This window comes from Hemiscyllium ocellatum, chromosome 20, assembly GCF_020745735.1.
Source record: "Hemiscyllium ocellatum isolate sHemOce1 chromosome 20, sHemOce1.pat.X.cur, whole genome shotgun sequence".
In the NCBI taxonomy this organism is placed as follows: domain Eukaryota; kingdom Metazoa; phylum Chordata; class Chondrichthyes; order Orectolobiformes; family Hemiscylliidae; genus Hemiscyllium; species Hemiscyllium ocellatum.
Genome location: NC_083420.1, coordinates 35874912 through 35900481, shown reverse-complemented (window position 1 = coordinate 35900481; position 25570 = coordinate 35874912). Strand labels below are relative to the sequence as shown.

Here is a 25570-nt window from a genome sequence, read left to right as displayed (position 1 = left end):
CCAAGGCCCCAAGGGATCCTTCAATATCCATCAGAAATTCACCTGCACCTCCACACACATCATTTATTGCATCCGCTGCACCCAATGTGGCCTCCTATACATTGGGGAGACAGGCCGCCTACTTGCGGAACGTTTCAGAGAACACCTCTGGGACGCCCGCACCAACCAACCCAACCGCCCCGTGGATAAACACTTTAAGCCCACCTCCCACTCCGCCAAGGACATGCAGGTCCTTGGCCTCCTCCATCGCCAGACTATGGCAACACGATGCCTGGAGGAAGAGCGACTCATCTTCCGCCTAGGAACCCTCCAACCACAAGGGATGAATGCAGATTTCTCCAGCTTCCTCATTTCCCCTCCTCCCACCTTTTCTCAGTCCCAACCCTCAGACTCAGCACCGCCTTCTTGACCTGCAATCTTCTTCCCGACCTCTCTGGCCCCACCCCTACTCCGGCCTATCACCCTCACCTTAACCTCCTTCCACCTATGGCATTCCCAACGCCCCTCTCCCAAGTCCCTCCTCCCTACCTTTTATCTTAGCCTGCTTGGCACATCCCCCTCATTCCTGAAGAAGGGCTTATGCCCGAAACGTCGATTCTCCTCCTTCTCCTTTGACGCTGCCTGACCTGCTGCGCTTCCAGCAACACATTTTTGAGAACTTTCAAAAGGTAATTGTGGGCAGAATTTTGCAGGGACAGGGACAGCTGGAAAATGGGAAACCTTCAGAAATGAGAAAATGAGAGTCCAGAGAAAGTATATTCCTGTTAGGGTGAAAGGAAAGGAAAGGATGACTAGAGAAATTGAGGGTTTGGTTACGTAAAAGAAGGAAGCATATGTCAGGTATAGACAAGATAGTTCGAGTGACTCCTTAGAAGAGTATAAAGAAAGTAGGAGTATACTTAAGAGGGAAATCAGGAGGGCTAAAAGAGGATATGAGATAGCTTTGGCAAATAGAATTAAGGAGAATTCAAAGGGTTTTTACAAATACGTTAAGGACAAAAGGGTAACTAGGGAGAGAATAGGACCCCTCAAAGATCAGAGCTGAAAATGTATTGCTGGAATAGCGCAGCAGGTCAGGCACCATCCAAGGAGCAGGAGAATCCATGTTTCGGGCATGAGCCCTTCTTCAGGAATCCCCTCAAAGATCAGCAAGGTGGCCTTTGTGTGGAGCCACAGGAGATGGGGGAGATACTAAATGAGTATTTTGCATCCGTGTTTACTGTGGAAAAGGACAAGGAAGATATAGAATTTTAGTGGAATAGATGGTGACAGCTTGAAAAATGTCCATATTACAGAGAAGGAAGTGCTGGATGTGTTGAAATGCATCAAGGTGGATACATCCCCCAGACTCGATTAGGTATACCCTAGAACTCTGTCGAAGGCTAGGAAAGTGATTGCTGGGCCCTTTGCTGAGATATTTATATCGTCAATAGTCGCACGTGAGGTGCTGGAAGACTGGAAGTTGGCTAACATGGAGCCACTGTTTAAGAAGGGTGGTAAGGACAAGCCAGGGAACTATAGACCAGTGAGCCTTATGCCGGTAGTGGGCAAGTTGTTGGAGGGAATCCTGAGGGACAGGATGTACATGTAATTGGAAAGGCAAGGACTGATTGGGGATAGTCAACATGGCTTTGTGTGTGGGGAAATCATATCTCACAAACTTGATTTGAGTATTTTGCAGAAGTGACAACGAGGATTGGTGAGGACAGAGCGGTAGATGTGATCTGTATGGACTTCAGTAAGGGATTCGACAAGGTTCCCCATGGGAGACTGGTTAGCAAGGTTAGATCTCATGGAATATGTGGATAACTAGCCATTTGGATACAGAACTGGCTCAAAGGTAGAAGATGGAGGGTAATGGTGGAGGGTTTTTTCAGTCTGGAGGCCTGTGACCAGTGGAGTGCCATAAGGATCAGTGCTGGGTCCATTATTTTCATCATTTATATAAATAATTTAGATGTGAGCACAAGAGGTATAGTTAGTAAGTTTGCAGATGACACCAAAATTGGAGGTGTAGTGGACAGTGAAGAAGGTTACCTCAGATTACAACAGGATCTTGATCAGATGGGCCAATGGGCTGAGAAGTGGCAGATGGAGTTTAATTTAGATAAATATGAGGTGCTGCATTTTGGGAAAGCAAATCTTAGCAGGACTTGTACACTTAATGGTCAGGTCCTAGGGAGTGTTGCTGAACAAAGAGACCTTAGAGTGCAGGTTCACAGCTCCTTGAATGTGGAGTCGCAGGTAGGTAGGTAGGATAGTGAAGAAAGTGATTGGTATGCTTTCCTTTATTGGTCAGAGTATTGAGTGCAGGAGTTGGGAGGTCATGTTGCGGCTGTGTGCGACGTTGGTTAGGCCAGTTTTGGAATATTGTGTGCAATTCTGGCCTCCTTCCTATCGGGAAGATGTTGTGAAACTTGAAAGGGTTCAGAAATGATTTCCAAAGATTTGCCAGGGTTGGAGGATTTGAGTTATAGGGAGAGGCTAAATAGGCTGGGGCTGTTTTCCCTTGAGCATCAGAGGCTGAGGGGTGACCTTATAGAGGTTTATAAAATCATGATGGGCTTGGATAGGAAAAATGGACAAAGTCTTTTCCCTGGGGTGGGGCAGTCCAGAATATAGGGCATAGGTGTAGGGTGAGAGGCGAGAGATATAAAAGAGACTTACGGGGCAACCTTTTCATGCAGAGGGTGCTGTGTGTGGAATGAGCTGCCAGAGGAAGTGGTGGAGGCTGGTACAATTGCAACATTTAAAAGGCATTTGGATGGGTATATGAAGAGGAAGGGCTTGGAGGGATGTGTGACTGGCTGGTATTGGGATATCTGATCGGCATGGACGAGTTGGACCGAAGGGTCTCTTTCTGTGCTGTACATCTCTCTGACTATGCAAGCGAAGTAATGAATGAGCAGTGGTATTGCTTGAGGGAAGAATTTGAGAAGGGTATAGTGTTTTCCTCGCTGTCTACCTCCAGTGCACTCAGAGTCTTTAAAGGTCTTAGAATGCAGATGGGGTAGAAATATCCCCAGCCTTTTGCTTGGGCATCAAAATCCTCTGATTGTAAACTATGCATACCGTGTTAATGCTGTATTCTATGGAATCTCCAATCAATGGACATGGAGACTGCAACATATCAAGGCAATTTTGCAATTGAAATGCCCTGGTGGAGATATACAAACAGGTAACTCGGAAAAAGAATCTTGAGAATAGGGAATGACCTTTGATAACTAAAATGAGAAGTTTTTTTCACTTTCAGTTGTGAATCTTTGGAATTATCTATCCTCGAAATGATTAACTACTGACTATATTCAAGACCAAGAGGGATAGAAAAGTAGGATTAGTCATGATTGAATGGCAGCCCTGGCTCAAGGGGCCATGTGTAGTTGTTCCTTAAATTTGCATGTACCTTTTGAAACCAGGATGTTGTCTGTTACAATTCTAATGCCCAGTTAACTATAACCTAATAATTAGGGCAGTCAGAATGCATTGCAGCATGGACAGATTACACCTTCTCTGTTACAGTTTGATCCAACTATGTTAGATGTTGCTAAGTGAGGTTTTAATTTTTTTTTCCCTGGGATGTGAGAGATACTGTCAAAGGCCGAGATATGAGCCATCTTTAGTTGTACTAAAGTTCAGTCCCAGAGGCATGACAAGATCCTGCCAATTGTAGGTGAGATAAATGACCTGGTTTTTTTTTGGTTGCTTATGGGAACATTTTTGACCAGAAGAGTACAAAGATTCCTGCTATTCACATAGTGCCATGCTTCTTCACGAGGGAGTCCACATGTATTTTTGAATTCAAAACATATTCTGCTGTGTCATGCACTGAACATCTGTCTGTTGTGTCATAACACCTAGTGTTCCATCCTTTATCAGGCAGACGAGGTGATTTTTAATCCCCCTCTCCCTGCTGTCATTCTCTAGTTGATCTCATTATTTACATTTTGTTTCTGTTAAGCTTTCTGCCTTATTTGTTCAAATCCTTTCCCACTTATTTTTCTGTAAGGATCCTCATTGCTTCCTCCTCTCCTCCACTCTATTGTCATAAATATCTTTTCAATGAGGCATTAAACCAGGCCTCATGCTAAGGTAGGTACAAGAGATCCTTAAGTATGTCTGTTTTGAAGAGCAGAGAGTTCTGCGTATACTCTGGTAAATGATCAAGTCTGCCATCACCAAAACAGGTTCTGTGATTATTGTATTTTGTAGGACCTTGTTACTTACTTTTCAAGTGTAGATGGCCATGAGATGTTTGGGATGCTCCCTGTAATATAAATACAAGTTTTATTTTAAACTGGATGTTGGGAAGTAAACTTATACCTTTTAATTTTCTTTCAGAATGTCGTATCCAAGAATGCTTTCCAATATCGTGGCAACTCTCAGCATGATGCTCAAGAGTTTCTGCTATGGCTTCTTGATAGGGTTCATGAGGATCTGAACAATATTGTTTTAACAAATGGGAGGCCTGCAGTCAAGGTACGATTGTTTGTCTGTATTCAACAGAAAAATAGAACAGGAAAGAAAAAGACAAATTTCATGTTTGTTATTTATTTTGAGAGTTATTTGTACAAGCTCGTAATTTGGCTCTTCTTGACTGTGCCGGCTCTTTGGCAGGGCTAGCCATTACTTTTTATTAATTCATAGGATCTGGGTATTGCTGGCTAGACTAGCGTTTATTGACCTTTCCCTAACTGTGCTGGAATGGAATGACTTGTTAGATCATTATGGAGGACAGTTCGGAGGTAGGCATGATGCTGTGCATCTAGAGTTACACGTTGCCCAGACGACACAAGGATGGTAGATTAAAGAGCATTATTGAAGCAGATATGTTTTTATAACAGATAATGGACTGGGAGGTCATGTTACGGCTGTACAAGACATTGGTGAGGCCATGACTGGAATACTGCATGCAGTCCTCGTCTCCCTGCTATAAGAACAATGTTGTGAAACTTGAAAGCATTCGGAAAATATTTACAAGGATGTTGAAGGGTTTGAGCTGTAGGGAGAGGCTGAATAGGCTGGGGGTGTTTTCCCTGGAGCGACAGAGGCTGAGGGGTGACCTTATAGAAGTTTAGAAAATCATGAGGGGCATGGATACAGTAAGTTGACAAGGTCTTTTCCCCGGGGTGAAGGAGTCTGCAACTAGAGGGCATTAGTTTAAGGCGAGAGGAGAAAAATTTAAAAGGGATCCAAGGGGCAACTTCTTTATGCAGGGGATGGTGTGGGTTACTAGTTCAGTGTCAATACTATACTATGCCACCACTACTCCCCTGCTTGTTCTTCAAAGGTCAGTGTATTCTTCTTTTTTTCCAAGTACTTAAATTACTTGCTTTCGGAAGTTATGATTTAATCTGTTTACAACTATAGGGGTAGTTTCAGATTGCAGTGATTTGCTGCATAATAGGAAAGAAAATGCCTCATGTCTCATCTTGTTGTTCTTTTCAACACCTTAAATTTTTCTGTTGTTGCCAACTCTTGCCACAAAACACAGTTTCAGCTTTTTAGAAGAAATGTTTTTGATTCTTTGGAGGGGCAGGGGAGATTGTCCCCACTTGCCTGTTTTTCATTACCCGCAGTCATTCCCAAGTGGAGGTTTACAAAATCATGAGGGGCATGGGTAGGATAAATAGACAAGGTCTTTTCCCTGGGCGGGGAGTCCAGAGCTAGAGGGCATAGGTTTAGGGTGGGAGGGGAAAGATATTAAAGAGATCTAAGGGGCAACTTTTTCATGCAGAGGTTGGAATGAGCTACCAGAGAAAGTTGTGGAGGCTAGTACAGTTGCAATATTTAAAAGGCATTTGTATAGGTTTATCAATAGGAAGGGTTTGGAAGGAAATGGCCCAGATGCTGGCAGATGGGACTAGATTGGGTTGGGATATCTGGTCAGCATGGACGGGTTGGACCGAAGAGTCTGTTTCTGTGCTGTACATCTCTATGACTGTATGGTCAGATAACATGCCGTTGGACCTCTGATGATATTTTGAGGTTGAACAGAGGGCTTAAACAAGAGTCTTGACACAGTTATGTTTCTATGGAGAACTCAATTAATGCTGCCACAAAACAGTGACTTTAGATAGATAATGGACATGGTTAAGGATCATCACTAATGCAACAAGTTAATGGACCTGCATGTCAGTTGTGATCTCTAGCTTTGCCTCTGCATGCTGGCATTCCTTGTGTTACATCGGTGATACAAATACGAAGTCTATAGTACATAGGGCACTGCGTAATATCGAACTAAGTGTTTTGATTGAATTCTGCATTTGATCTTTCAATTTAAAAAAAATTGAAATGTCAGTTTGAAATGCTTTGTAGCTGTGAAATTTTGTCAGACATCAGGCTGAAAACACATTGTCCTTTGTGTGACATGCCTCAGGCCTCATGAAGAGACTTGAATTGGCACTTGGTTGTTGCAGCTTAGGCTTGTTTAAGTTGGGGCATTGTGTTGCAAAGCCAGGGGATGATTATGATGGGCTGGGGAATTTACTTGTTCCCAACATAGTCGCAGACTTCAGGGAACATCTCAGGGACTCGCAGACTTCTGGGACACTTGCACACACACCCAAATAACACTGCTGTCCTGTGGCCGACCGCTTCCACTCCCCCTCCCACTCACATGCAAGTCCTGGGCCGCCACTGCTGCCAATGACTGGAGGATGAATGCTTCTGCCTTGGGATCCTTCAATCACACGACATCAACATCAACCTCAACTTCAGTAGTTTCCAAATCTCCCCCCCCACCCCATCTCATTCCAGATCTATCCTTCCAACTCGGCACCACCCTCTTGAATTGTCCTAGCTGTACGTTTTCCTTCCCACCTATCTGCTCCACCCATCTACCAATAGCCTTCCCAGCCACCCTCCCAACCAGCCGCCCTCCACCCCCTTGTATAGAATGTGCTTTCCATCAGGAAGTGGTGACTAATCTCAATGTTAAATGTTCAGAATTAATTGCTTTTCTACAGTTCCTTCAAAATCATTGTCCTATTACCATCATTATACCTATGCTCATACTTTATTTGTAAATATTTATACAAAACGTGCATTTATTATGTTATTTTCTACAAATAGATTTGAGCACTTTTACTCTGTGCATTCCTTTTCTTTTCTGATGACCAAATAATCTTCCAGCTGATTTAGTTACATTAGCTATGAAAGAGTATCTAGTTGCAAATTATGAATGTGAACTCTAAATTATTCAGAGGGATGCTAAATCTGCATTAAACTACATTTAAATTGGCCACCCAACTCTCGCAAGTTCTTTCCTACTATTTTTCTATGGATGCTTTGTTTGATAAATTTGCTTTTCTTTCATTTAGCCTCCAAAAGATGAAGATGAGCTATGTGAAGGGCCATCTCTTCCAGTGAGAAGCAGTTTTGTGCAGGAGCTTTTTCAAGCACAATATAGGTGAGAGCTTCTTTGAGTTTAAAGTAAACAAGAGTTAATCATGGAGGAATTCATTTCCTTTTATAAGTTAAAGTTGTTTTAGTAGAGGTGTTGGACTGTTGGAAAACGGTGACCTCTGAGCAAGAACAACTTTCCTGTGCTGTTGGATTTTCCCTGATGTGTGAGCTGTTGTGCTCTTCAGTTGGCTATTTTGGGAGATTGGAGTGTCCCCTAGGTGATTTGATTTCCAGTTTGTTTGCTTTGTAGGTGAACTGTCGAGTATTGTGCACTATCCAAGGAAATCTTGTACTAGCTTTCTAACAAATGATACAAGGCTTTGTTTGATACCACTCAATGTGCACAGATGTCCTAGATGCAAGATGACAATTTTGAGTTAGTGGTAGCCCCTTGAGCCTGCTCCACCATTCAAAATGGCCTAGCTCCATATACCTGTCTTTGGCCCATATCCCTTGATGTTTTTTGCTAAACAAATATGTATCTATCTTAGATTTAAAATTACCAATTGATCCAGTGTCCACTACCATTTGCGGAAGAAAGTTCCAAACATCTACCATCCTTTGAGTGTAGAAGTATTTTGTAACATCCCTTCTGAATTGTCTGGGCCTAATTCTAAATTAAGTCCCCTAGTTCTAGAATCCCCAACCAGTGAAAATAATGTATCTTCATCTATGTGCTCTTTTCCTATTAATATCATGAAGACTTCGATCAGGTCACCCCTTAACCTTTGAGGGCCGCTCAGTGGTTGGCATTGCTGCCTCATAGCACCAAGGTCCTAGATTCGATCCCAGCCCTGGGTGACTGTGCATGTGAAGTTTGCATGTTCTCCCTATGTCTGCATAGGTTTCCTTCGGGTACTCCAGTTTCCTCCCGCAGTCCAAAGATGTGCAGGTTAGGTGAATTGGCCATGTTAAATTCTCCATTGTGTTCAGGAATGTGTAAGTTAGCTTCATTAACCATGGGAAATGTAAGGTTATAGGTTAAGGAGATGGCTCTGAGATGGATACCCTTTGGATTGTCGGTGTGGACTTGTTGGGACAGATGGCCTGTTTCCACACTGTAGGTATTCTTTGTTCTGTGTAACCTTCTAAATTTCAGAGAAGCCATGTCTAATTAGTATAAACTCTCCTCTACTCATACCTTGACTTTAGAGGCTAAGTTATCATTCTTGTAAACCTAGATTGTACTCCCTCCAAGGTCAAAATATCCATGCTAAGGTATGGAGTCCAAATCTGTTCATAGTACTCCAGGTGGGGTCTAATTAGGATTTTGTGTAACTGCAGCATAACATCTAGATAGTTGTACTCTGGTGCTCTAGATATAAAAGCCAGTATTCTGTTAGTTTTCTTGAACATTTTCTGCACCTGTTTATGACATTTGTAAAGGTCTCTGCACCTGAACAATCGAGTTTCTTTGGGCATCAGTTATATTTAACTTTATGCTATCTGAAAAGTATACAAATTCATCTGTTTTTGGTCCAAAATATATATCCTCACATTTGCTTAAATTGAGCTCCATCTGACACTATTTTCCCCAATTCACTTTGTCTAGCTACATTCTTTTGAATTTTACGCGATCATCTTCACTGTCTACAATGCTGTTTAACTTAGTGTCGTCAGCAAATTTGGATATATAACTTTGTATGCCACTATTCAAGTATATCTGTGCTATGACCTCAAGTATTCACCTTAATTAATGTGATAATTGAGATCCTAATGCAGTTCCTTGTGGGATGCCACTAGTCACATCCTGCCAATTTGAGTACCTACCCATTATCCTTCCTTTCTGTTGCCTGCCACTCAACCAATTGCTCAGCCATTTCAGTAATTTGCCTTCGATTCTGTGACCTTCTGTCTTAGTTAACAATCTCTTATGTGTGAACTTTATCAAATGATTCTGAATGTCCATATAAACAATATCCTGTCCACTACCCATTCCCCTATCCACTATCATAGCCATCTCTTCTAAAAATTCAGTGAAGTTTGTCAGGCATTTTTTAAAGAAGTTAATTTTTATGGGTTGTGGGCATCTTTGGCTGACCAGCATTTATTGCCCATCCCTCATTGTCCTTGAGAAGGTAGTGGTGAGCTGCCTTCTTGGACTGCTGCAGTCCACTGCTGTGGGTTGACCCACAATGCTGTTAGGGAAGGAAGTCCAGGGTTTTGACCCAGCGACATGAAGGATATTTCCAAGTCACGATGTGAATGACTTGGAAGGGAATTTGAGGATGGTGGTGTTCCAATAAATCTGCTGCCCTTGTCCATCTAGATGGAAGTGGTTGTGAGTTTGGAAGGTACTATCTGAGGATCTTTGGTGATTTTTCTGCAGTGCATCTTGTCGATAGTATGCTGCTGCTACTAGGCGTCAGTAGTGGAGGGTGTGGATGCTTGGGATGTAGTGCCAGTCAAGCAGGCTGCTTTGTCCTGGATGATGTCAAGCTTCTTGAGGGTTGTTGGAGCTGCAGTCATCCAGGCAAGTGGGGAGTATTCCATCGCAGTCCTGACTGGATGGTGGACAGGAGTTGAAAAGTGTGGTACTGGAAAAGCACAGCAGGCCAGGCAGCATCCGAGGAGCGAGAGAGTCAACGTTTTGGGCATAAACCCTCCTTCAGAAGTGTTGGGGGGGGGCAGGAAGGGGCTGAGAGATAAATATGAGGGTAGGGCTAGAGCTGGGAAGAAGGTAGCTGGTAAGATGATAGGTAGTTGCAGTTGGGTGGGTGATAGTGATAGGTTGGCGGAAAGGGTGGAGTGGATAGATGGGAAAGAAAATGGAGAGCTAGGACGGTTTAAGTGGATGAGTTAGAGGGTTGGATCTGGGATGAGGTGTGGGGGGGGCGCGGTAAGGAAACTGGTGAAGTCGACGTTGATGCGATGTGGGTAGGGGTGCAGCAAGTTCAGGAACATAAGCCTATTGTCAGAATGTTGCAGTATCCACTGTCCCCAACTGTTTCTTGATATCACTTGGAGTGAATCAAATCAGCTAAAAGCTGACAAAGGGTCAGTTAGACTCAAAACGTCAGCTCTTTTCTCTCCTTACAGATGCTGCCAGACCTACTGAGATTTTCCAGCTTTTTCTCTTTTGGTTTCAGATTCCAGCATCTGCAGTAATTTGCATTTATTTTAGCTAAAGGCTGATATTTGTAATGCTGGTGACTACTGGAGGCGGCCAAGATGGATCATCCACTCCACACTTGTGGCTGAAGATTGCTGCAAAAGCTTCAGCCTCATCTTTCACACTGATGTGCTGGGTCTTCCATCATTGAGGATGGGGGTATTTGTGGAGCTTTGTCGACCACCATTCGCGACTGGAAGTGGCAGGACTGTAGAGCTTAGATCTGATCAGTTGGTTGTAGGATTGCTTAGCTCTGTCTGTCACTTGCTACTTACCTGTCATGAATTCATAAGTAATCTTCCTGATTAACTGAAAATTTTGAAGGTGTTCAGTTATCCTATCCTTGATTATAGACTTTAACAACTTCCCCATCACAGATATTAGACTAACTGGTTTATAATTCGCCTGTTTACTTTTCTTTCGTCCCTCTTAAAAAGTGGAACGTGGTGAAATTTTCCAATCCAGAGGGACGACTCCTGTAAATAGGGAACTCTGAAGACTTAGAGTTGAAATGTCTAGTGTGCTCCCCAACTTCCTTTTTGTGGTTGGAAGCCGTCAGGTCCTGGGGATATGTCATTCTTTAACTCCATTGATTTTCTCATTATTGACATTTTACTTGCATTAGTTTTATTTAGCCCCTGTTCTTGATCTACTATTAATTTCCCTGCGACTTTCAACAAGCAATCCTCCTTTTCTACTGAAAATGCTGAGACAAACCAGTTATTCAACATGTCTCCCAGTTCCCCATAGTCGCCGACAATATCCCATTTTCAGTATTTATGGGTCCAACAATATTCCTGACCATCTGCTTTCCCTTTATGTAACTATAAAATCTCTCATTGATTTTGATGTCCCTGGCAAATTTCCTTTCATAATCCCTTTGTCTTGGATCACAGGGAGTATCCAAGCAGTTCTGCTTAGATTCAGTTAAAGGTAGTTGAGAGAAGACTTGACAACAGCAATTTGCTTATATATGGACACTTATATATGGACACTTATATATGGACACTTATTAACTAATAAGTGAAGATGAGAAAGGAAGGAAAAGAAAGCAATGAGGCTCATGCTCTCCTGCATGTCAGGGACCTCTCGATCCATGGCTGATCTGGAGACTTAGGTTTGTTTCTGGCACTGTTTGCGATCCTGGCCCGAGGTGAAGTTCAACAAAACGTTTTCTCTTATACAGTGTAACAGATAGCCAGTGCAGGAAACAGTACAGAAAAGCAACTTTGATTATTTCATCTGCAGCATGCACCGGAATGTTCACTGAACTCATTCAAGGTCATGCAGCTGTCGAATATCATCAACTTTGTTAGCCCTTCAGCCCTTAAGCTGGTTTGAGGCTCTTTGCCCGTTTTTGTACCTTTTTCCATTAAATAGGTTCTGTGCTGTTTTTTGTATGTCTTTGTTTTTAGTTTTATGCTGTCCCATATTTCTTTAATTGTCTGTGGCTGTTTTTCTTTCTGTGAAGTAGAGTTTTTCCCCCTCAGTTGTATAAACTGGAATTGTACTATATTGAAAGTTAATTTAAACATCCTCCACTGTTCTGCAATCGTTTCACCCATTAGCAGATCTTCCCAGTTCACTATAGAGTTTGTTTCATCTTGTTAAATTTGGCCTTCCCTAAATCTTAAAACTCTCATAGTTGATTCATGCTTTTTGTTTTCATTGTACTCATCTCATGTTATAATCACACTTTGATAAATGGTCACGCATGAATAGGTTACTAATTAAATCTAAATTGTTTCTTATTACTAAATCCATTGTTACTTGTCCCTTTGTTGCATTCAGGATATATTGCTGTAGGAAACTATCCTGGACACACTCGAGAAATTCACTACTTTTCTGACAGGTGCTTTCTACCTCTCCCAATCTGCGATAGAAGTTAATATCTCCCATAAATGCTGATCTGGCTTTGCTATGCACTTGTCTAATTTCTGCATTTATACAATCTAGCACCTAAGAGCTGCAACTTGGGGTCTGTACACACCACCTCTTACAGTTTTAGATCCTTTGCTGTTCCTCAGTTCCAACCATATTGTCCCCACTGAATCCTTCACTATATCCTCCTTCATCATTGACATAATTTTGTTTGTAATCAGTAAGACTATGCCACCTCCTCTCCCTTTTTCTCTGTCTGTATTGTAACTTTATAACCTGATGTATTCAATTCTGAATCCAGACCTTCCTACAGCCATGTCTCAGCAATGGCTACTGTATCATAATCTCCAATTTAAATTTGTACTTGCAGCTTTTTAAATATATTCCATATGTTCTGTGCATTCATGTATAAAACTCTTATTTGTGCCATATACTCTAACCTGATCCTCAGTAAAGATGCTTTACACCTGTTTATTATTTCTCTCTTCCAGTTTAATCAATACAATTTTTATACTTTTTCCATTATCTACCAAACCTGGTAGGATTGCTGACTATTTCTTTACTCCCTGTCATGTTACTATTCTCAGTTTATATGGAAAAATGTCTTGAATTTCTGTCAGAACTTTGTAGGTTGGCAACAAAATGACTGTTCCTCTTTTTCCTTTTAGGTCTTCATTGACATGTCCTCATTGCCAAAAACAGAGCAATACCTTTGACCCATTCCTGTGCATCTCTTTGCCCATTCCTCCACTTCAGACCAGGTAAGAGTTTGAGTTACAGCTACAAATGTCAACATTTTGGGACCATTTGTGCTACAACTGCATGGTGTTTCTAAATATCATAAACTGGAAATGTCAGAGAGAGATAATCTTTTTGGCAAAATCATTGTTGTTACTTCAGACTCATGCAGCACAGGTGGAACCCATTCAATTGTTGTGCCTGTGCTAGCTCTTTAAGAAAATCCATTTAGTTCCATACCCTTACAGTTTGTCCATAGCCCTGCAAGTTTCTCTCTTTTTTTAAAAAATAGTGTCTAGTTCTCTTTTGAAAACCACTTTAAACGACCTTCGCCCATACTTGGGCTGTGCATTCCAGCTTGCCATAAATAAAGATTTGCATTTATGTAGGATGCATTTATAACTGCTTTACAAACAATTGATTACTTAAATGCATGAAAGATGGCAGCCAATTTGTACTCATCAGGCACCCACAACAGCAATTTGATAATGATGACCTTTTGACTGAGAAGAAGGTATTGGTTGGGGCACTAGGGATAACGTACTTGCTCCTCTGTGGAACCCGGAACTTAGTTTAACATCTCAATTGAAAGTTGACATCTTCAATTGTGTAAATCTCTCTCAGTACTGTATTGAAATGGCAGCTGTAATTTTCTGCTCAAATTCTTGACTAGCACTTGAGTCTAAAACTTTCTGGCGCAGTCAAGATTGTTACCAACTGTGTCACAGCTGACATTGATCTTTACATTTCTGGCTGCTTCTCTAAAATCTGTCTCTCTTGGTTCCTGAGCATTCAACCATGAGAAACTATATTTCCTTTTATTTACTGGAGTTGAGATTTCATATTGCAGCTGTACACGGCATTGGTGAGATCATTTTTAGAATACTGCATTAATTCTAGTCTCCCTGCTATAGGAATGATGTTGTTAATCTTGAAAGGGTTCAGAAAAAATTTATAAGGATGGAAGTTTTGATCTATAGGGAGATGCTGAATAGGCTGGACCTTTTTTTTCCCTGAAGTGTTAGAGGTTGAGGGATGACACTATAGAGGTTTATAAAATCATAAAAGGCATGGATAGGATGAATAACCAAGGTCTTTTTCCCAAGTTGGCGAAGGCCAAAACTAGAGGGTATGGGTTTAAGGTGAGAAGAAAAAGATTTAAAAGGAACCTAAGAGGCAACTTTTTCATGCAGAGGGTGTGCATGTATGGAATGAGCTGCCAGAAGTAGTGGTGGCGATGGGTACAAATATGACGTTCAAAAGGTATCTGGATGGCTACTTAAATAGGAACAGTTTAGAGGGATATAAACCAAATGATGGCAAATGGGACTAGATCAGTTTTGGATATCTGGTTGGCAAGAACAGAAGAGTTGGACCAAAGAGTCTGTGTAATTCTGACTCTGTGATATTGCCATCTAATAATTTTATGATTTTGCTATTTTAATTAAATATAACCATACCCAGTTCTATAACAAAAACGTGAAGATTCAGTAAATTAAAATCCATCTAATTTCTTATCACTGCTTCCCTCTTCAAGTTATAGAATTTTTAGAGTTATTTAATTGCATTAAATGCACCATTAGAGAGTTTCAGGTTAAGAGGACGTGAATGTGCTTAAAATTTTCTGATGGATGCAGGAAGAAATAAAGGGAAGAGCAAGTGAGGTGGAAGAGGGTACTGATATCCCGGGGCAGCCAGATATCATTTCAGAGCATCATGCTTCAAGTCAGTTGGGCATTACAGTCCACTGGGCCAAACACTACTGGCTGGAGGCCTTCTAAGAAATCGATTGGATATATTGTTTTCAGATGAATGTTTATAGAGCGTTGTATCTGTTACTAGTTGTAAATGAGTTCTTAAAACTATTTAGATGTAACCATCAGACTGATTGATTAAACTTGTACTTAGTGATTTTCTTTTTTCTCCAATGGTCACTCAGACTTTAAGGATATTTAGTCTCAGTAGTATTAAAGTTGGGACCTTGAATTAATTATGATTAATTCTGTATTTTTTTTCACCAGTAAAGAGGGATTGCTATCCCACATTTAAATTTGCTATAGTTCTGTGACTGAGGCAGGAGGAGTGCACCATCTCTCTAGTTCCATGACTCCATAAGTCAGTACAGAAAACAGCAATGTATTTTCCAGTTACTGAAATGGCCCATTAAAATAGCTTTGCTTAGCCAGATGAATTTTTAAATTAAAAAAAATGCCTATCAAGGAGTTATCTTTATAAACACAGTTATTTGTTTTTTTTATCAAATCAAAACTGATTCAATGAGTTGTAATAACTGGTTGACATAGACAGATGATACAAATGTCCATATCCTTGTTTCTCTTTTTCAACCTGCGGTGTCTTTGGCATTTGCAAAAGAAAAAAAAGATTTTTTTCCCTCTGCAGAGGTTCCCATTTTTTTAAAAACAGAAAAACAGTTTCTTTTTATTTTTGAAGACAATAAGGATAAGGAGTAAAATCTTCAAAAGACCATTGTTCTCTGGTGTCTTGACAGACATGGTTTGCTCAGGATATTGATTTTAATATTGGAAACTTTGCGACCTGAGGCTGGAGGAGTACACTATTGCTCTGGTGTCCCTATTCCACAAATCACAACATAAATCAAAAATAGATTTTTCAGTTACTAAGATGACTAATTAATACAATGTCTCGATCAATTTTTTTAGTGCATACATAGCATGTGAGTTTTACTAGCCAGGCCAGCATTTATTGCCCTTCCTTGTTTGCCCTTGAGAAGGTGGTTTGAGCTGTTTTCTTGAACCACTGCAATCTATGTGCTGTATGTGGACCCACATTTTCATTTGAGTAACTCCCAGGATGTTGATAGAGGGGTATTCAGTGATGTTAACACTATTAAATATTGAGGGATGATTAGTCCATTTGTTTTGTTCTGTTTTATTGGAGGTGATCATTGTCTGGCATTTGTGTGGTATGAATGTTATTTACAAATTTTAAAAAAATATAAAATGACCATCCACTAGGTTTCTTAATAAACCAACAATAATGTTTATAATCAAAACAAAACTTACTCGGTGTAGATGCAAAGATTAGTTAATATGTAAATTTAATAATGTGCAAGTATAATTGTTCATCCATCAAAATATCCCCAAAACATCCACGCATACACGTACACTCTTCAGGGAAAGAAAAGATAAATGATTTCCCTACTAAGGTTGGCTTTGTGAGACAAAAAAGCCCACTTTGGACCATGAGTTATTCTTGAAGGAAATAGAATAAACTGTAGAACATTTCAAAATCTGACATTCTGACATATGTGGTCAAGACAATAATAATTGTCTTCAGTGTTTTTGTAGCCACAGCTTTCTGAGGTAATGGAATATTCAAGTGCCTTTGAATTATTCTTTTTCAGTAGAACAAATAGATTTGTCCAGAATGTTGGTGAGGTCACTTTTGGAGTTCTGTGTACAGTTCTGGTCGTCTTGCTATTGAAAGGATATTACTAAATTAGAGAGGCTGCTGAAAAGATTTGCAACGTGTTACTAGGATTGGAGGGTTTGAGTTGTAAGAAGGGGCTAGGACATTTTTCATTGGAGTTTTAAGGGCGACCTTATCGAGGTTTATAAAATCTTGAGGGGCATAGACAAGGTGAATAATAATGGTCTTTACCCAAAATGGGAGAGTTCAAAACAAGGGAGCATATTTTAAAGGTGAGAGGAGAAAGATTTAAAAGGGACCTGAGGGGCAACGTTTCTACACAGAGAGTGGTTTCTGTGTGGAATGAAGTGCCAGAAGGAAGTGGTAGGTGCAGGTTCAGGGGCATTAATAGGGAAGATTTAGAGGGATCAATACCAAATACAGGCAAATGGGACTAGTTTAGTTTTGGAAACTTGGTCGGCATGGATGAGTTGGACTGAAGGGTCTGTTTCAGTGCTGTGTGACTCAAACTCAATGACTGTATATACGCTGCATAATTATCTCTCCTACCTAATTAGTGCTTATTATTATTGTCAGAATAATGGAGATAGAGCCCAGAGAGAGAGAAAGTAAGTTAGACAGACAAACAGGTAGTTGATAGTAAGCTAGAGTAGAAGAAATGTTGCTAGTGGAGACAATGAGCAGATGAAAATGGGTTGGCTTTGCTAAAAGTAGCCCATGACATGACATGACTCGGGGTGTGGATGTGGATGAAAGACACGGATGGAATTGTTCAGGATATATAATTATTACTGTGGGAAGGGTATTATTAAATTAAAGAGGGTACAGAAAAGATTAACAAGGATGTTACCAGGACTGGAGGGTTTGAGTTATAAGATGGAGCTAGATAGGCTAGGACTTTTTTCACTAGAACATGGGAGTTTGAGGGTGACCTCATTGAGTCCTGAAAGCTGCAGGGTCCCCGAGTGGAAGATGAAACTCTGTTCTTCCAGCCTGCACTGTGCTTTGCTGGAGCATTGAAGCAGGCCTGAGACAGAAATATTGGCCAGGGGCATGGTGTTGTGTCGAAGTGGCAGGCAACTGGAAGCTTGAGTTCAGATTTATGGAAAAGTTGTTTATTTCCTGCCTTGTACAGTGCAGGTTGGTTGGGGTGAATCACTGACCATAGAACAAACCTGAACTGGTTGATAATGACCTTGGATAGGATTTTTAAATCTGCACTCACCTCCCCATTCCACTGGGAGATGAAGGTGATCGCACATGCTCCTGGGCAGAAGTATGCTGTTATAGATCTCTAGCAGGTACTGGCCAGTCAAATCTCGTGAAGCAGAATAAAGCATGGTCAGTAAGCCATCATTAGTGAGAGTTTTGCATTTCTCGAAGGACTTGAAGGCAGTTGTCAGCTCATGGAGAGACACTGGTTGGTCCAGACTCTCCCATATACTGTCCACTATGATAGAAGGCAGGAATGATTGGGAGGCCATGCTGTCTGTGGGCTTCATGACATACTGTTTGGTATAAAATGGTTTGCTGATCCTCAGGATGTCAGACTGAGATGATGTTACTGAGCCATCTTCTTGCACGCTGCTGATCAGAACTCTCTCTGTGCTCCTTTTGGAAGAGGAAACTCTAACACATCTCATCCCACTCCATGGAGCAGAATGTTATTTTGGAGGCATCAAACGAGGCTTGCTGGCACGTCACCTCCTAGAGGTCCTCCTTGACATCAATCCCATCATGTGCAATGGAAGTAGGTTTTACATGCTTTTCTGGATTTGGGAAAATTTCACCCGCCTTTCTCTCTCTCACCTTCTGGACACTTTTGCGGATGAAGAACATTTGATATTGACTGTTTCCAGCCAGTCTGCTGAAGACTTCAGAGGTGTTTCACACTTCTCCAACCTTTGTAATCTCTCTTGAGTTTCTCAATGTTTTGGAGTCAAAAATTTCATATTCAGCTTCTGCATTTTCTTGTCAGCTCTCTGGTCATCCTGTAGGTCAGTCCTTTGCTAGCAGGAGGCAGTGGTCAGAGAAGAATTGAACAGTGTTGGTTGGTCTGACTGCGAACACTCAGACATAAATGGGAAATCTAACCTTGAGCAAATAGACTCTTTTGATTAAGATATGTTCCAACTGCAGGGGAGCTGAACATATCATGCAGCTTGGTATCTTTTATTGTTTCCATCAGGAATCTGGACATGGCAACTAGTTTGCTCTCTGGAACATCCAGCCATATTGATAACTCAGTTGAAGTCACTGACTGGAATTATGGCCTGGACGTTGCCAGCAGCACTGGGTGCTGCTAGAGGTCGGCTAGATGTTCATTATTTACTGTTGGCCTGTGCATGCTAATTCATCTTGAAAGAGTATTTCTGTACATAGTGTTTGCCTCAAGGAGGTGCTCACCCACCACCACCCTAACAAATCACCCTAATTGCCGATTTGCAGTAGAATACCCAGGCTAGAGGAATGGCAATTGTTACGCCCTGTCCAAATTGATAGCTTGTGGGCCTACAAGCTCAACCATTTCCTGTAGCTGCTGAGGTGAGGTATCCCACTTTGCTGCCGAAACAGGAGGTCCTCTTTGATGTTGGCCAGGTAAGCCGACATGGAATCACATTGCATAGTGGTTTTTAATACACGTTTATGCTGGCAATTTCAGACCCATTCTAAGATTTCTGCTTCACTACACTATTCAATAAAGGTTTAAATATAATCCAGTCATTGAGCGAGCTCCTATATCCGCGTTTTGTGAGTGAGCTTCTTCAGCTTCACAGGTGATGGTGCTGTTCCTCGCTGGACCATTGTCATGATCAGTTGTCTTTGGGGCGAAGGCAAAGCCAGGTAGGTTTGGTTTTGTGTCATGCTCTGATTTGGTCAGAGCTGCTGTTATGCTCATGTTTCCAATGCCATGGATGGGGGTTTGCTGGGTCCCTTACGATGTTCAGTGTTACCAGGTTTGAGTGTGCTCAGCTCCTTTCCTCTCTTGGTGCTATGTCTCTTCTTCTGTTTATGGCTGCCCTCCCAAACATTTTTATCAGAGGAGCCGGTGCTGCGTCCTTCGTGTAACTGCTTCTTTGTGCTCTGCTGCTAGCCTAGTTTAAAAGAAAACTTGCCATTGTCCAAAGTGATCTTTCAATAGTGTCTTAAACAAACCATGTTCCAAATTTTACCACAAACTTGAAATAAATCTATTTTTCCACGATCCTTCAAGACTCAAGCCCTCCAAAAATACTAAATATGAAAAACACTTTGCAACAGTATGTGATCTAGAATACTTTGCACTATGCATCAAGATATTTATTTTCCTAAAACAAATTCTTCATCTTTCATCAAAAGTCTAAGCTGCTTTTCCTATTGAATTTATTAATTTCAAGGAGCTGTAAGAGTTTGCCGAATTGCAGATGCCTGGTGCTGTTGCATATAGCAGGCTGTGCAAACTGGCTTTGCATTAATTATAATAGTTGTGGAATTTGTCTTGTTAAGTGTAATCTTAATTTAGATGAAAGCTGATGCAGTATATTAATTTGAGATAAAAAAGAAGCTAAAACTGGGGAAAATGTTTGTGGGAAATAAAGAAATGCTCATATGGTTTATATTTCCAAAATCAATGTTTAAAGCTCAGGATTGTATTTGAAGCTGAAGCAAACAGATTGTTTTCCTCAAAATAGAAATTGCACAATTACTCTCATATTCATATGATTATGCCATACCATTATAAATTGAAGTTTTAAGAGTAAGCAAATCATTTTCATTATGATTTGTACCTATCAAATGCCTCCCCAATCTTAATTGCAATCTTAATCTAGTTCTTTCTCCAATGTCCAGCTTCTGTGCAATTTATTCATAACCATTTTCTTAATTTCATTTATTTGTTTCAATTTTTTAGTAGCTTTTTTTTTGCTTAATTCAAAATACCAGGTAAATGTATTCCTTATTCACGCGGAGAGCCCCTTTGAATGATCAAAATCATATGAATAGCTGTAGAAAACAATTTAATTGTACAAAAAGAATTGTAATATTGCAGAGATTCCAAGATTCTGTGTTTTGTGTTTAGTAGAATAGCAATGCTAAAGAAGCTGGTTTTGTACTAACTGCAAGGACTGCTCTAAGTTGTCACTATTTGGGAGTGGTGTTCAGGCCTAAAAGCAATAACCACACAGAGTGGAGAGAAGAACTAATGAGAGCTTGTCATAAAAGCATGCTATAACAATGTGATTTTTAACTTTGTCCATCCAGTCCAGCACTGGCACCTCCAAATTAAAGCAATTAGAGATTTTAATCTACATACATATTGATTGGAAAAGTCAGATGGGCTAAAATAGTCTCAATTAGAAGTTTATTGGGTGTTTTTGGGAAAGTTTTCTTTAAGAAGAGCATGTTCTGTAGCCTGCCAGAGAGGATGCTATACTAGATCTGGTACTGTGCAGTGAGATTGGATAAATATTTGGATTTTACACTCTTTTTATTCATTTGTGAGATGAGGGCATTGTTGGCTAGGCTGGCATTTACTACCTGTTTCTAATTACTCTCATTGTTGTGAGTCTGGAATCATATTTAAGCCAGATCAGGTAAGGATGGTAAATTTCATTCCCTAAGGACATTAGTGAACCAGATGGATTTTTCTGACCATCAACAATGGAGTCATAATCATCATTAGACTCTTAATTCAGGATTTTCCTTGATATCAAAATCTACAATCTTTCATTAGGGGATTTGAATCCAGGTCGCCAGAACAGGTCTTTAGATCAACAGTCCAGTGTAATACCACTAGTCTATCACCTCCCTTTCAAAATACACAGAAGAGAAACATTGCAATGATTAAGAAGAATTCCAAGGGACAGCCTATCATCTGTGGTTTACTAGAAATGTTCAAGCTAAAACAAAACTAAAACAAAGAGCACATAATTGTGCAGAGACAGTTGAAAAGTCAGAAGATTGGATGGAATATAAAGGACAGTAAAGAATGAGCAAATTGATTAATGTTGGAAAATTTGACAATATGAGACAAACCTAGCCTAAATGTAAAATAGGTAATAAGAATTTCTGTAAATATTTAAAGAAAGGATTTAACAAAGTGGTGGTCCTATTGAAAGTGAGACTGGAGAATTAATAATGGAAAATAATGGCAGACGAAGAGGTATTTTGCATCAGTCTTTATTATTAGAATAAACAATAAATCATCTTGAAGCAGTGTTAAGTTGGGAAATGTGAGGGAGGAACTTGGGACGATGGTTGTAAAGTCACAATCACCAGACAAATGGTACTGCGGCTATGGACTGACAAGTGCCCTTGTCCTGATGGACTGCATCCTAGCAGCTAGTGAAATAGAGTTGATGCATTGGTTTTTATCTTCCAAAACTCCCCTGATTCAAGGATTATTGTGGAAAATGGGAGCCCCTGGTCTAGGGGTTGCATAATGGCATGGAAAACAGATTGGCTGACCACCAATCAGCAAATAGGTGCTGAGAGGCCACCTTCAGGTTGGCAAGACTATCAAGTGTGTGTCACACGGATTGGTCTTGGGATTTAAGCTGTTTGCAATTTATACAAATTACTTAGATGGATGGTGGAAAGAATGGCAAAACTTAGTGTGTGGGTTCAGCAGGTAATTACGCAAGGTAATAGAATGTTGTTGCTTATTGTTACAAAGTCAACAGCGTGTATGTTCACTTTAAAATAGAAAGTATTTTCTGAATTTTGAGTAAACTTGAAGTGCCAGCTCAACTGTCTGAATGGAAAGGCTGGGAGATTAGCTAGTCCAAAATAGATACTTGTAGCAGTTGACTGTTAAATGGATACTTGAGTTTTGGTTGCTGATTTGACAACGATTAGAATTTTACCAATCAGTTTAATTATGCCCAGAATGCTAAAACCCAATTGAGTTAGAATTTATTTATTGACACCTATAAATCAATCAAATTATACAAATTTAATGTGTCTTGGGGAGGAGGGAGGGGAATAAAACACATGGGCATTTTGAAAATTGATCAGAGAGCAACTGCAGTAGAACCAACTACCCATCTACCATCTTGCTTTCAAAGAAATTAAAAGACGCTCTCTATCAAAAAGTTACCTTTTCATGTAAAACCAATTTGCAGTCAAAAAGAAAGACGATGACCCAGGGAGATCATCAGCTGAAGATTGAAGATAGCAGACAAGGTAGAGACTGAGTGGTCTTGAGATTAAGTTCATGTAATATTTAATAAGTGTATTACTAGACAGCTTTTTAAAATAAAGTTAGGGTCAGATAGTAAGTAGTTAAGAGGGGCTTGGATTTGTGAATATTTGATGGTCGGTGTACACTATTAGAATTAAGAAAATAAGTTACTTTTATTTAAATAGTGGAATTTTAGAGTGTTTCATATTTTAACAGTTACAAGGCAGTGAGCTTTTCTGGGTGTTTGGTTTAGTTAACAGAGGGGTTTGCCTCTGCATCACAATGGTTTGGGGGCTCGCCTGGGATTTGGACAGATTTGAACAGATTTGGGATATGAGAGGTCCCAGCAGATTTAAACACTTGGTGATTAGTGCCCTCGATCTTTAAATGAAACTTAAGTGAGAAAATTTGTTTAATTTCAGTTATTTGTTGGTTAAATTAAAAGTGAGGGAACTGGCTTTTAATATTGCTAAAGAGGTTCTGGGGTTTGAAGATGCTGCCCAAATTTGCCAAGAAAGTTTAGAAAGAAGAGAAAGGATATACTTTGAGAATTAGCAAATAGGTTAGAATTTGGTTTAATCAGGGACAAAAAGAAAGCTGAAATTGTAATGGAGTTAGTCAAGCACTTAGGTGTATCAGAGAAACAGACAAGTGCAGTAGAGTTAGAAAAGCTAAAATTGCAAATGAGGCAACTGGAGTTAGAAGATAAAGACTTGGACAGAAGTTTCTTAGCTGAGCAAAGGGAAAGAGAAAGAATTTGAACTTCAGATATTGTGAATTAGTCAGCAAAAGTCAAGTTAACAGTATGAAGATAAAGGGAGAAGGCAGTGATGTATATAAATATCTTAAAACATTGACACATTTTGATGAAAGGTATCAAACCTCCTCTACTTCATTTGAAAAATTGGCTAGACAGATAGAGTGGCCAGAGAATTAGTAGGTAATGCTAGTTCAGACTAAGCTGGTAGGCAGAGCTAGAGATATTTGTAGTGCTGTCAGATGTGTCATGAGATTATGCAGTTGTCATAAAGGCTATTTTTGCTTATGAATTGGTACCAGAAGCATATAGACAGTGGTTCAGAAATATAAAGAAGGAACCATTTCAAACTTAAGTTGAGCTTGAAAGAATTAAACAACAGTTTTGATAAATGGGTGTAGGCCTTATAAAAATAGATAAGACATAAAAGGCTCTAAGAGAGATTATTCTGCTGGAGGATTTAAAAACTCACTTCCAGAGATGATGAACCGAAAGTTCAAAAAGTGAGGAGAGCGGCAGAGTGGCAGATGAAGATGCATTGGTGCATAAGGTGAAATCTAGCTTCCGACAGGAATTTCATCCTGAGACGGATAGAAATTAGGAGAAGGGGAGATTCTTCACTACAAAACAGTTGGATAGAGCTCTTAAGGATAGTGGAATCAAGGGTTATGGGGATAAGGCAGGAACAGGATACTGATTGAAGATGATCAGCCATGATCATAATAAATGGTGGTGCTGGCTCGAAGGGCAGAATGGCCTACTCATGCACCTATTGTCTAAAACAAAGAGTAGATCACACTGGGAATAGTTTGTCACAGATGAAAAAAAAATCTCAAGGGGGTGAAAAGGAGATGAAAGGCTTCTGGTGTTTTCACTGTAGTAAGGTGGGACATACAAAATCACAATGCTGGTCGTTGAAGAAAGACACTGGGAAAATATGTGGTAAAAAGAGGCTAAGCCAGTGGGATTAGTGAAAGTAGTGAAGGGAACTCCAAGAAAAGTTGAGGAGCTGCAGGAGAGTGGGTAGCCTAGGCAGAGGCTGGGTATTGAGTTAGTGCCCAATCTCAATAAAGACATCACCTCTGTTGTAAAGTTTACTCAAGAAGAACAGAGGGAGGAAAGAAAGAAGTTTAAATTTTAAGAGATACGGGATCTGGTCCATCTCTAATAGTAAGAGATGAAAGTATTTGCATTATTTCTGACATGTTACCTGAGAGCATGATAATTTGTGGAACAAATGGACAGAAATTTAATGTTCCCCTGTGTAGGGTCAGGTTGGAGAGCCAAACCAAGACTGAGGAAGTAACAATGGGATTGATTGACAGTGTGTCAGTTCCAGAATACAGTTTGTTCTTGGAATGACTCCCAAGGTGGGAGTGATGCCCTCTGTGGTGGAGATGTTGAGGATTGAACACTTATTGTGAGGAGAATTGAATACAGTAGTAGGGAAGTTTAGCACTAATGAGACCATATTTGGAGCACTGTGCATGCGTTGGTCACCTTATTTATTAAGGCATGGTGTAAAGCATTGGATGAAGTTCAGAAAAGGGTTGCGAAACTAATAACCTGGAATGGTGATTGTCTTACGAGGAAAGATTGGACAGGCTAAACTTTTATCTGCTTGAGTATATAAGAATAAGTGTTGACTTGATTGTTCTTTGTCATTTTGGGAGAATTTAGAACTAGAGTATTTTTTTTTGTTGTCTCTGAATGTCTCCCTCAGTGGAAAGGTGGAGGAAGTATTGAGTCTTTGGATATTTTTAAGGAAGGTGTAGAAAAGTTCTTGTTAAGCAAGGGGAGGTGAAGATCTATTATGCAGATTTGTTGTTACACTCTGATCAGCCATGATCTTACTGAATATTGGAGCAGGCTCAAAGGGCTGAATGGTTTTTGGCTTAACTGAGGTTGTGTTGCACCATGCTTGTGATTAGATCTTTTGGGATTGGTTGTGTGCATTCACTGTAATGAAAGAGCTCCTCACATCAGCATTTGCATGGCTGTACTTCAATTCTGTGAAGTGGTAGAAACTGTGTTGTTTTGAGAGGAAGGGAAAATGTTTATTTGAATTTAGCTGTGAGCACATTCTCTTGCATATCCATCCTCAAAC

At 40.3% G+C, this 25570-nt stretch overlaps 1 protein-coding gene across 2 annotated transcripts in view; it reads left to right on the top strand.

The window, feature by feature from the left end:
* Positions 1 to 25570, top strand: part of usp31 (ubiquitin specific peptidase 31) — a 133484-nt gene that overhangs the window by 44962 nt on the left and 62952 nt on the right. For both annotated transcript variants that reach the window (XM_060840732.1, XM_060840730.1), the window contains exons 2-4: positions 4339 to 4476; positions 7320 to 7408; positions 13066 to 13158. In XM_060840732.1, the coding sequence (XP_060696715.1) occupies positions 4339 to 4476; positions 7320 to 7408; positions 13066 to 13158 (320 nt within the window). The remainder of the gene's footprint in view (positions 1 to 4338; positions 4477 to 7319; positions 7409 to 13065; positions 13159 to 25570) is intronic.